The sequence below is a fragment of the Podarcis muralis genome, chromosome 16 (assembly GCF_964188315.1).
Source record: "Podarcis muralis chromosome 16, rPodMur119.hap1.1, whole genome shotgun sequence".
Taxonomy (NCBI): Eukaryota; Metazoa; Chordata; class Lepidosauria; order Squamata; family Lacertidae; genus Podarcis; species Podarcis muralis.
In genome coordinates this window covers 24,464,190-24,476,605 of record NC_135670.1, presented here as the reverse complement: position 1 = coordinate 24,476,605, position 12,416 = coordinate 24,464,190, and the positions used below count along the sequence as shown (strand labels likewise).

Below are 12,416 nucleotides of genomic sequence, written 5' to 3'. Positions count from 1 at the left end.
TTGCTAGTCTTGCGGGGTTTTTTCCGCTCCCCCCCCCTTTTCTAAGCCGCTAAGCAACTAATAGCCTTTTAGCAGCTTAGCCGCTAATCCTTTAATAGCCGCTACGCCGCTAATAGCACTAATCCGCTTAGCCGCTAATAGGTTGCTTCGCAAGACGAAAAAACCGCTAGACGAAGAGAATCGCGGAACGGATTCTTTTCGTCTTGCGAGGCATCACTGTATGACTGTTACCACCCTGCTGTGTGCCACAGAGTCCCAAATTCATGCTGTTGTCGCCAACACGTACCATCTTATCCAACACATGCTCTTCCTCGATCTTGCTCAGCTCTTCGGCGCTCAGGCGGCTTCGCTGGTGCAGCTCCTGGGCCTGTGGCTTCTCTTTCTCAGTGCCGTTTGACAATGCCAAGTCCGCTGCTTCGCGGTGCACCGGCACCTCGGCTTCCATCTGAAGCAAAAAAAGAAGATGACACCAATGTAGGTTAAGAGCAACTTGGAAGATCATACATGGGATCTTCCACACTGATTATTTTTTCTTTTCTTTTTTAATCATTCCATTTATAGTCTTGCCTTCTTTCCTCCAAGGAGTTCAAGGTGGCTTAGTTAGTTTTCCCCCAATCCCATATTTTCCCATGCAATTTTTTTTTAATTGTAAGAAAAAGAAAAGTTTGCAGAAGGAAAATAAGTGAGCAGAGAGAATGCCAGAAGTAAAGTAGCGTCAGTGCAAACACGGAACACAAATGCAGCCGAAATTTAGCTGTACCTTGGAAGCCGAACGGAATCCGTTCCGGAAGTCCGTTCGACTTCCAAAACGTTCGGAAACCAAAGCACAGCTTCCGATTGGCTGCAGGAAGCTCCTGCGGCCAATCGGAAGCCGTGGAAGTCAAGTTCAACGTTCGGGTTCCAAAGAACGCTCGCAAACCGGAACACTCCCGGGAGCCATAACGTTTGGCTTGCAAGGCGTTCTGGATCCAAGGTATTGCTGTAACAAATACTTCTACATACTTGGAAAAGGAAATGCCGTGGTCGTTACCAGTATCGGGTCAAACAAAAGAGTTAATCTTAAATGCCTTACTTTCTTATCATGTGTACACCACAATGAGATACAGTAAGAATAAAGTATCATAAAATAAAAAACCATGGGTGTGTTGTAGCTTACTGATTGTATTTTTATGGGACTCCATTCTCTCTCCCCCCCCCTCATTTTATCCTCACAACAGCCCTGCAAGGTGGGTTAGGGGATGAGTGAGTGACTGGCCTAAGGACACACCTAGTGAGTTTCATGGGCGAGTGGGGATTCGAACCCTGGTCTCCCGGGTCCTAGTCCAACACTCTAACCACTACAACACACTCTTTTTCAACTGCTAAGCCAAAGCTAGTGTTCATTAGGAAGGGAGGGGGTGGCAGATAGGAGATAATCATAGCTCCGTCGGTAGAGCATGAGACTCTGAAGCGCAGGGTTGTGGGTTCGAGTCTCACAATGGGCAAAAGGTTCCTGCATTGCAGGTAATTGGACGAGACGACCCTTGTGGTCCTATGATTAAAAGGCTCAGAAGCTGCACTCTCTAAACATGGTGCTTCATAAACACGTTCTGCGCACGTGAAAGCTACAAACTTTTTCCTCTTTAAAAAAAGGAAATTTAAAACACTAATGTTCTATAACACTTGTCGGATCCTGGGGTACAAAATACCGAGTGGCTAGCAACCAGAGTTGCCCCTTGCCCCCAAGAAATGACCAATTCTAGATAAACTAACAGGAAGGATTCGAAACTGGCGGGACCAGAAATTCACGGAAGACTGGAGTAAATTTACGGACTATTTGAAAAGTATTTGTGAACACCAGACGACGTTTGTAGGTTTGCAAGAAGTTTTGTGAGGAGTATTATTGGAATTATTGCAAAAATGTATAAGGGGAAGGATGATTTGTTAAAAGACTTCAAGGCAATATAAAGTTAAGAAGTGGTTAAAACGGTGGATCTTCAGAGGTGCTGATGGAAGTCTAAAAAGATTGTATATGTGATAAGTTTTGTGGTATGTTTTATAATTTATATGTTAAAATCAATAAAAATTATATATATATATATATATATATATATATATATATATATATATATATATAAAAGAAATGATCAATTCTAACATGTGCAAATTGATGATATTTGCACGACAGTCCTTATTTTGTCTAAACTTCTTTCTTTCTTTTTTTGCTCCTTCCTTTGCATAATTTGTGCATGTCTTCCAATCACTGAAAGATGACGGACCCGAGCAGGAGCCTTGAACCTCTTTCCTCTGAGCGCTGGAAATCTCATTCAGAAACGTCTCGGACTCCTGGAATTCCAAGCATGCCTTTGCAAACGAGAAGGACTAGAAACTTGATTTTATTCTTTAAAAAGAGAGCCGAGATTCTCCAAGAGGTAAGTTCCATACTTAAAAAACACTTGTTTTCAAATACACCCAGGCCTGCATCTACCGAGGGGACAGCGGCTCTTTGGTTAATGGGCCGGCTCCAACACGAAGCTCCCTGATAAACTGTGTCAGGGGATTTCTAGGGGGAGATTAGAAGGGCTTACTCAGAAGCGGTTTGCTGATCAGGGATCAAGGTGGAGCTGGCACCTCATCGCAGGGACTCGGGAGCACAATGCCAGCTCCCTGTCAACACGACCCACACACAATGCCATTTGGGATGCCCGCCAGGTTTAAAAGACACCACAAGGGCACTGGCACTTGCATGGAGCAGACAAGGGGGTGCGGGGCAGCAATAGACATTGCTGTTATTTATTAAATCTCCACCCTGCCTTTCAGCAGAGAATCACAGGCCAGTTTACAATACAGAAGCACAAAAATACATGCCGTAATAACAAACAAACACGATTACGCTTCCCCCCAGTTTAGAAGGCCATAGAGTGTTTAACCATTGGAGCCTAAAGATACATAATGAAAGCACCAGGCAAGTCCCGCTGGGGAGAGCATCCCACAAGGAGGGTGCCACCACAGAAAAGGCCTGTTTTTGTGGTCCCACCCTCCATACCTGTCATGCCAATGCCAAACTAATCCCCCCCAGAGCAGGCATGGCCAAACTTGGCCCTCCAGCTGTTTTGGAACTACAATTCCCACCATCCCTGACCACTGGTCCTGTTAGCTAGGAATGATGGGAGTTGTAGTCCCAAAACAGCTGGAGGGCCAAGTTTGGCCATGCCTGCCCTAGAGTAAAGGATACATCAAGGGGCTTAGCTTGGTCAGGATTGAGCAGACACTTCCAGTGTTAACGCTAAATAAATGTCTTCTGGTAAATGAGCAGCTAGAGGGCCGTAAAAATTTGTGCGCTGGTCTTTTTAGATTCATCTACCCATGTACCAGCTGAAGACAAAGGGGTGCATCGGATACCAGATGTGAAATATGTTGGCATTACAGTCATACCTCGGAAGTTGAATGGAATCCGTTCCGGAAGTCCGTTTGACTTCCAAAGTGCAACTTCCGATTGGCTGCAGGAAGCTGATGCAGCCAATCGGAGGCTCCGCCAGACGTTTGGCTTCCAAAAATAGTTCGCAAACCAGAACAGTCACTTCCGGGTTTGTGGCATCCGGGAGCCAAAACGTTCAGGAAATAAGCTGTTAAAAAACCAAGGTACAGTGGTACCTTGGGTTACATACACTTCAGGTTATAGACTCCGCTAACCCAGAAATAGTGCTTCAGGTTAAGAACTTTGCTTCAGGACGAGAACAGAAATCGTGCTCCGGCGGCAGCAGGAGGCCCCGTTAGTAGTGCTTCAGGTTAAGAACAGTTTCAGATTAAGAACGGACCTCCAGAACGAATTAAGTACTTAACCCAAGATACCACTGTACGACTGTATTTTCAGCTCTCCTATGCCACTAGAGGAATCTGCCAATGCGTCTCTGTGTGGGATGATGGGAGTTGTAGTTCATTTGAACAGCCGCCAGCTTCTCATCCCATGAAAAGCACACCCACTGTTGCATGTAGGGGGTTATGGGTGCTCCAAACAAGGAACGGAAGATCACTTTTCTAGTTAACCACAGAATCACAGCTAAGCAACCTGCACGCCACAGTCCCCCGCTCTGTCCAATTTACAACTTGACAGGTCCTTGTTGACGGCAGGACGCTGTCCCGCAGGCTTCTGGCAAATCCCAGCACAAAACCGCCAGCGCCACGAGATCAGCAACAGGAGAGGGGCCCAGCTGCCAGCGGGGCTTGCAGATTCCTGGCTGGGGGCCCCCGAGCTCAGCTGCTTGTAAAGAGAAGGAGCCTTTCTAACAAGCAGGGGCTGGGGAGGCTGCCACTCACGCGCCTCCCCAGCTCTCGGCCACTGAAAGGCGACCCTGGGCAGCTGCTTGGGCAGGAGTTTCGCATCACCCACCCCAGCTGGCATGAAGAGGAGGAGGAGGAGGAAGGGCCTGGCTGGCGCAGGTAAAGTGCCAAGCCACAACCACTGGGCTCTGCACACCTGTCGTCCGAGCAGGCGGCTGTAATCCCAAACAGAGAGGCAGCTAATCCAGCCTGGGTGGGTTAAGCGGGAGGCGCAAACAGCCTGCTCTGTGCCCGCTCCAATCCAAGAGGGGTGTGCTTGCCAGCCTGGCGCCGCAACAAGCAGGAGAGGGCTGGCGTGACATTTGCCCGTGAGAAAGGGTGGCCATGAACTTCAGAACTTCCTCCCACAAACCCACTAACTGGTGTCAGGGGAGAATGTTGCTTAAACGATATACAGTACATGAAATGTTTATTTCTAAATGTGTGTATGTAGCCCTGGCTTCTGGGAGAAGCCTGGCGTTCACCCTGGCGTTCACCAGCTTGGCACTCTGCACATGCCCAGAGGCACCCTTCTTTATTATGTAACATTACTTCAAATTGCTGTTTCTTTAATGAAGCAGAGTGGCTGGTGTTGGGGAGGCAGGAGCAGGGAACATGCTAGGGTGGGAAACCATGACGGGCGTTGCTTTTTCCTACATACACCACAAAAGTCTGTTGGGGGAGCAGAAGGGCTCTAGCTAAAGGGCAGGGCATGTGCTTCGCAAACAGAAAGTCCTAGGTTTGATCCCTGACAGCAGGGCGGGGAGGAAGAAGGCAGTGGCCGGCCACGCGGACAACCCCAGGTGCATCAGCCAGGGCACCGTATGACATGGCACTGCTGGATCCCTGGAGCTGCCAGCTGTGGCTTAACCCAGTGATAGCTTCCCACCGGCGCCATGCAAGTGGCAGCTACCAGGAGCCACCCTCCAGAGCACCATGGAAGGCACAGAGGCGACTCTGTGATCGGTGCAAAGGAAAAAGGGAGGGAGGAGGCTGCCTGCCGGCACTCGCACAGCCAGAGAAAAAAATGAAGGCGGGGCTGGAAGGCAGGCAAGGCCCACCCTATCTATCATTTTTATTTTAGTTTTTACAAATAACTCTTGTATTCAAATATAATCAATTTTCTACATCAACAGGATTCTCTGAATCCTTGGACTTCCCTCCGCTCCCACCTGATTTCCAAAATACTTCCTTTTATACTGCATCTTATAATATAATCCAAACTTATATTCAAATTTCCATTTTCCTGCTAACATTTTTAACTGTGTAAAGGTAAAGGGACCCCTGACCATTAGGTCTAGTCGTGACCGACTCTGAGGTTGCGGCGCACATCTTGCTTTATTGGCCGAGGGAGCCGGCGTACAGCTTCTGGGTCATGTGGCCAGCATGACTAAGCCGCTTCTGGCGAACCAGAGCAGCACACTGAAACGCCGTTTACCTTTCCCCCGGAGCGGTACCTATTTATCCACTTGCACTTTGACGTGCTTTCGAACTGCTAGGTTGGCAGGAGCAGGGACTGAGCAACGGGAGCTCACCCCGTCACAGGGATTTGAACTGCCAACCTTCTGATCGGCAAGTCCTAGGCTCTGTGGTTTAACCCACAGCGCCACCCGCATCCCAGATTTTAACTGTGTACAGCGTTCTTTACGATAATCTATATTTTTTCTTTCCATTCTCTATTAAATTTCTTATCATCCTGGTTTCTGATTCTCCCTGTCACTTTTGCCATTTTGGCATAATCCATCTTGAGCATGCAATCTTCTCTGCTTGGGACCTTGTCCTCCTTCCCCACCCTTGACTTGGGCTCCCGGGGGGGGGGGCAGGAGCGGACGAGTACCAGGTGGCCTGGTCAGGCTCTCCATATTGAAGCATGCAACGCTGCTGCAGCCGGGGGCAAGCGGGGATTCACGATACATCGCCTGCTCTGAAATCCACCTCGCGACTTTAACTTTCAACCGGTTTCAGGCAATGTATTGCTACGTCGCCCAAGGCTAAATACAACACCTGTCGGATGGGAGGAAGATGGGCAGGCAGGGCACAAGAGGGGGCACACCTCCCCGCACGCCAAAGCCCCTAACCCGTCCCCTACCCATGTTTGGCATAAGAGCCACGACTCACAAAACTCCCGCTGCGAGAGAGGTGGACCTCCGAGTGCCTCCTGGTGCTGGCGAAGGTGGGTGGGTGGGCCGTCGGCTGCCCGGCCTCCTCGGTACCCTCAAAGTGGGCGCAGGGATCTTCCGCCTCCAGCAACAGGGTGCTGGGGTCCTTCTCCTCCTCGCCCAGGTAGAGGGTGAGCAGCGCCACGTCCCGGCTGAGCCGCCGCTGCTCGGCCCGCAGGGCGGCATTCTCCTCCCGCAGCTGGGCGAGGGCGGCAGCCAGCGGGCGCACCGAGCCCAGGGCCACCTCCACACGGTGCTCGACGGCCTGGCGCCACGCCTGCAACTCCTGGCGGACTTCCTGCAGGGCCTGCCGCAGGGGAGCCTCCTCGAACAGGGGCGGCTCTGGGCTGGGGGTGGGCACGCCGGGCATGGCGCAGAGGGGCAGCGCCAGGAGAGAGAGTGAAGGGGAGCCCCGAATGGCAGGACCACGGCTCTCTGGTGACCGGCGGGGCTGAGCGGGGTCTTTTGTGTGGCCGGAGCAGCTATTCTTGTCCTGCAGAGGGACGATTCCCGGTGACAGACAAAGACAGGATGATGGAGTTGGGCCAGGTGGCCGGGCTGTGTGGGTGGGGGACAGGCTGGACCCAGTGCAGGGAGAGGCAGGGGCTGCCTTGTGATGGCAGGGGAAGGGTGCCCCCTGGGGGCTGCAGAGGCTAGTGCCATTAGAAGGGCCGTCCTCTGGGCAATTCAGAGCAGATGAACAAGAAGAAGTAGAAGAAGAGGAGGAGGAGGAGTCCGGATTTGATATCCCGCTTTATCACTACCCGAAGGAGTCTCAAAGCGGCTAACATTCTCCTTTCCCTTCCTCCCCCACAACAAACAATCTGTGAGGTGAGTGGGGCTGAGAGACTTCAGAGAAGTGTGACTGGCCCAAGGTCACCCAGCAGCTGCATGTGGAGGAGCGGAGACGCGAACCCAGTTCACCAGATTACGAGTCCACCGCTCTTAACCACTACACCACACTGGTGAAGGAGGGAAGAGTGTGACTGCTGCAAATAGGGACCGGCTTTGAAAGAAAAAGATGGAAGGAAGAAGAAACGCCAACCAAGGAAGAGTGGATAGTGAAAATGACGGACTACAGTGGTACCTCGGGTTACAGACGCTTCAGGTTACAGACTCCGCTAACCCGGAAGTGGTACCTCGGGTTAAGAACTTTGCTTCAGGATGAGAACAGAAATCGTGCTCTGGCGGCGCGGCAGCAGCAGGAGGCCCCGTTAGCTAAAGTGGTGCTTCAGGTTAAGAACGGACCTCCGGAACGAATTAAGTACATAACCAGAGGTACCACTGTATGTCAAAATGACTGGGAAGATGATAGTAAATTTTAAAAAGAATGGTATAAATTTATAGAGTACATTAAAGAACAATGTAAAGATTTGAAGATGTTAGCAGGATTGATATAGCACTTGTAAATTTTTAACAGGTAAAGGATTTATTTAAAGTTGGATCAATGTAATTAGATGCAGTTAAAATAAAATAAAAATGTATCTGTGGAAAACCAGAAGGGGGAGGAAGGAAGTCCAGGGAATCCCGCAATTGTACAAATACTGCTGGTTTTAGTTTTGAAGGGTATTAATGATGAAAAACTGAAAATATTTTTTTAAAAAAAGAAAGAAAAAGGGGAAGAATCTTGGGACATCCGAGTTAGAACCCGAGAGCCAAAATCCCGGCCCAAACAGTCGAAATGGGGTTGTTGTTGTTGTTAATTGAATTTATATACCGCCCTATACCCAGAAGTCTCAGGGCGGTTCACAGAATAAAATCAAGATATAAAACCACAAAATACCTGTCAGGGGTTCAGGGACAGAGGCACAGGTGAGGGAGGAAACAGAGAGCGAGGGGGAAGAATCCCAGGGCAGCGAGGAAGAGGATGACGATGACTTGAGGGATTCCGTGAGTCTTTCAAGTGAATCGGAGGATTCCCAGAAGGGGGCGCCTGTGGTCAGGCCAAGGGGAGTCACGGGGGGGACTCGTCAGGAGCAGGGGACCAGCGGGGGAACCCAAAGTGGGAGCTGGGAGTCGGGACCGGCTTCTCCGCCAGAGCGCAGTGAAGGGGGTGGAGATTCCAGAATGACAGGAGAAGCAGGTCCGAAAGCAGAGAGGGAGGGGAGATCGGAACAAGACATCCTCCCGGAAGGGGAAAGGAGTAGTGCAGGGAGTAGCGAACGCGCGCCAAGTTCAAATGTGGAGGCGCGCGGAAGAACAGGGAGCCCGGAGGAGGAGCCAGGTCCCAAAGCATCCCAGAGCTGTCTGGGGATTCCGCGTCAGGGGAATCCAGGAGGGGCGAAACCCCAGGGGGCAGGAAGACCCTGCGGAAAAGGAAGGAAAGGAAGAGGTGGAGCAGCACAGCCCTCTTAAACTGGTGCAGAGGAGGGACTGACTCAGAGGGGACTTCAGCGGTCTAAGCGTAACAGACGTGGGGCTGCGCGCCTCGGCTGTGGAGCGTACAATGAACTTCAATAAACATCTTTGTATATAAACTGGACTTGGCGTTGGTCTCTTGTGAGCTGGGACCTGAGGCAGCCCTGACAATACCTAATAAAAATAAAAACGACAAGCCTAACGCCCCCACCGCCGCCAAACACCCCCCCCCACACACATTTTAAACAGGCATTGGATGTAAATTGGATTAACCAAAGGCCTGGCACCTAAAGGTGTATAATGAAGGCACCAGGCAAACTTCCCTGGGGAGCACATAATGGTCACGTATGGAGCTGCAGGGCAGCCCTGGGTTCACAGGTGTGTGGGTACGATAACTACTGAAAAAAACCATTCGTGGATAAAGGAGACCATCCCTCCTATCACGGAGGCAGGAAACAAGTCATGCCAACAGCAGATGAGGCGATCAACTTGTGTCTGAAACGCATCACTACAAATCGCAGGCGAGGAATCATATCGTCAAATGGTTTTACACGGGGGGACCCCTGCAGTGAGAAAGCTAGTACATGGAAAAGAGGAACCTTTCTTCCTGAGGAGCTAGCTTTCCCGGCGCATGGATTTTTAAAAAAATGCTATGGGGGAGCATTTAAGCACTCAGTCCCCTACCTGATGTCTGAAGCAGCACAGACGGGCACGGCCTCCCTCTGCTGTGGCTGCGAAGCAGGGACAAAATCCCAACCCACCACCTAACTCCTGGCTGCCAACGCTGCTGGACCACCCTGCTGCTTGTCTCAGTCGTCAGACACGCTGCAAGGCAGCAGAGGCGACGAGTGGGGAAACACACACACACAACACAAAGTCCCGACGCAGCTGCCGCTGCTCAGGTGGCCTGGCCGAGGTGCAGGGATATTGCTCCAACCTGAAGATGGGGGCTGGAGCACAGGAATGCGGGGAGAGGGACGGAAGAAGGAGGCCAGCTCCGCTCACCTGAGCAACTATTTCCAGGCCCAGCTCCAGCCTCCTGCACAGCTTCCTGAATAATGCACATGGCTGATGAAAAGAGCGAGTGATCGGATTCCCGGCCTGGGCGAACGGCCCTCTGTTGTTGTTCTGTCCAGCTCAGAGCACCCCCTGCCCTACAAACTGCCTGAGCTCCTCCTCGTAGCCGCAATCTCGCTCTTCACTTCCACCCTCCTGGCTGGCTGGCTGCCACACACACACACACACACACACACACGTCCCGGGACCAGGATCCTTCCCACGCTCTCACCTGCAGGGGACGGCCACCCAGAGGCCCACCCGGAGCGAGTTGGCACAACTCTGTCGCCCGTCGGTGCAGCTCCTCGTGGCAGCCCACCCGGATTCCGGAGCCACAGGTCGCCTAATGCCTTAACGAGAGGCGACAGGCCGGCAGGGACAAGCGGGACGAGGCATTAGGCTAATTAGCCCAGGCAGGAGAGCTGCCGGCTTGCTCCACAACCAGGCTGCGAGAGGCAGCCAGGGCATGGCTGGGAGCGCTGGCAGAGTGGGGGGGGGGGTTTGCAGAGCTGGTTCAGAAAAGGGCACCCCAAATGGTTCACGTCCCCCATGAGGGAAAGTTGCAGCACCTGGAGTTTTTTTAAAAAGTTTAGAGCAGGGTCTTTAAGCTGTCTTCAGACTACAACTCCCATCATCCCATCTAGCAGGACCAGTGGTCAAGGATGATGGGAGTTGTAGTCCCACCCAAAACAGCTGGAGGCCCAAGTTTGGGAAACCCTGGTTTAGAGAGAAGCAGAGTAAGATTGAGGTGTAAAAAAATTATGCCTGGCAAAGAGAATGAGGATAGAGAAAAGTTTGGTCTCTCTCATAACACTAGAACTCAGGGACATCCAATGAATTTTGAAGATTCGGGACGGAGGGGGGGAAAAACCCTCTTAATGCAGTGCATAGTTAGACTGTGGAACTCCCTGCCACAGGAGTTGGTGACAGCTTTAAAAGAAGATTGGGCAAATTCACGGAGGAGAGGGCTATCCATGGCTACTATAGCCATAGGGACTTCGCTCTGGTTCCACCACTGGAGGCAGCAAAGCTCCCGAATCTTGTGCTGGGGTCCTGCTTGTTGGCACCTGCGACCCTTGTGAGAACAGGATGCCAGACATTAGACGGTCACCGCCTCTCCTGCGCAAGCCCAAGCTGTGCCCTTTGCTCTGCCTCTCGCAGCTGCAGAACTGACGCAGCCCTCCGCCCTCCCTGAGGCTCCACGCCTTCGTGGAGGGCCAAGGGGACTTTTTAAGTTTTCCCCACCTGCAGAAATAGGCATGATCAGAGGAAGGAAGGAAGGAAGGGAGGGAGGGAGGGAGGGAGGGAGGGAGGGAGGGAGGGAGGGAAAGCAGAAGAAGGGAAGGAGCGGGAAGACTCACCTTATTAAGGCTGGAGCTGCTGCCGCCATGGCTGGAGCTGTTGACGCTGCTGCTGCTGGTGGTGATTCGAATGGGAGTGCTTCTCAACCCCAGGGTGAGTTCTGTGGCATGGGGAGAAGGCACAGGTGTGAGAACCAGCGGCCAGGGGTCGGGGCAAGAGGAGGGCTCCAAACTGGGGCTTCGGGATTTGGCCAGCTTTTAAGCCCGCAAGTTGCCAGTCCGCTTGAAAAGCACAAGATACTAGTCCACATTAAGTTCTGAAGTTAGTCATTCCCTTTGTAGAAACAAGCTGGCCCGGGTGTTCCAAGGCATACCTGAGCTAAAGAGCACCAAGTCCCTTCTCCCCAAAGCTGGCGCCTACCTGCTTGGCAGGAGTAGGTAAGGAACCACAAAGGACACAAGCCGGGGAGGGGCTGTTTTGTCGCCAGCGTAGACTTGGCGCATTGCCACCTGCCCTTCTCCCCAAGCCCTGGAGATTTGGTGGGCTACAAACCAGACGCTTTTTAAAAAGTGGCTGGCGCTCTCCTAATAGAAAACAGAAAGCGGCAAGCTGCAGTCAGGTAATGTAGCTGAGATCGTGGAATATATCCAAGTTTCTGACATCGTGCGCCAGCCTTCATAACGCTCCGGGAATGAGCCTGTTCTAGATGGGGAAGGGAGTGGATCGCATGGCAAATCGACTTCCAAGCTCCGAACCCACCAAGTGCCCAGAGTTGCTTTCTCTAATCTGCTGCCTTTCCAGGTGTTTTGAACTACAGTTCCCATCAGCTTTTTAATCAGCACAGCCGTAAGGCTGACGGAAGGTGCCTTCCAAAACATCTGGAGGGTGCCAGGTGGGCAGACGTTGTCATAGAGAACTTGGTCAAATCAAAAATTAGGATGATTACAAAGTATCTGAAGACGCAACAAAGCGAACTGGACTCCTTGGCAGGTTTTGAATAAACATTCAGAAACCTTTTATTGATAATAATCAGCTAAATAGTCTGAGGATCTATACAACTTTGTAACATGCAGAAAACAGCATTTGTAGAGAAACCAAAGACTGGAACTGAGGGAAGTCGGATTGGGGTGGGGTTGTGTGGGAGGGGGGAGGGAGGAAAAATGGGGGGGGGACAAGGATGATATGTTTTTGGATAATATGTCTTGTTAAAATTTTGAATAAAAAATAAATTAAAAAAATTAG

The 12,416-nt window shown here is 51.4% G+C and overlaps 1 protein-coding gene across 7 annotated transcripts in view; it reads right to left on the bottom strand.

The window, feature by feature from the left end:
* Positions 1–12,416, bottom strand: part of SMTN (smoothelin) — an 85,494-nt gene that overhangs the window by 25,983 nt on the left and 47,095 nt on the right. For all 7 annotated transcript variants that reach the window (XM_028709064.2, XM_077920392.1, XM_077920396.1 and 4 more), the window contains exons 12-13: positions 11,234–11,334; positions 287–445 (exon numbers count right to left, since the gene is read on the bottom strand). In XM_028709064.2, the coding sequence (XP_028564897.2) occupies positions 287–445; positions 11,234–11,334 (260 nt within the window). The remainder of the gene's footprint in view (positions 1–286; positions 446–11,233; positions 11,335–12,416) is intronic.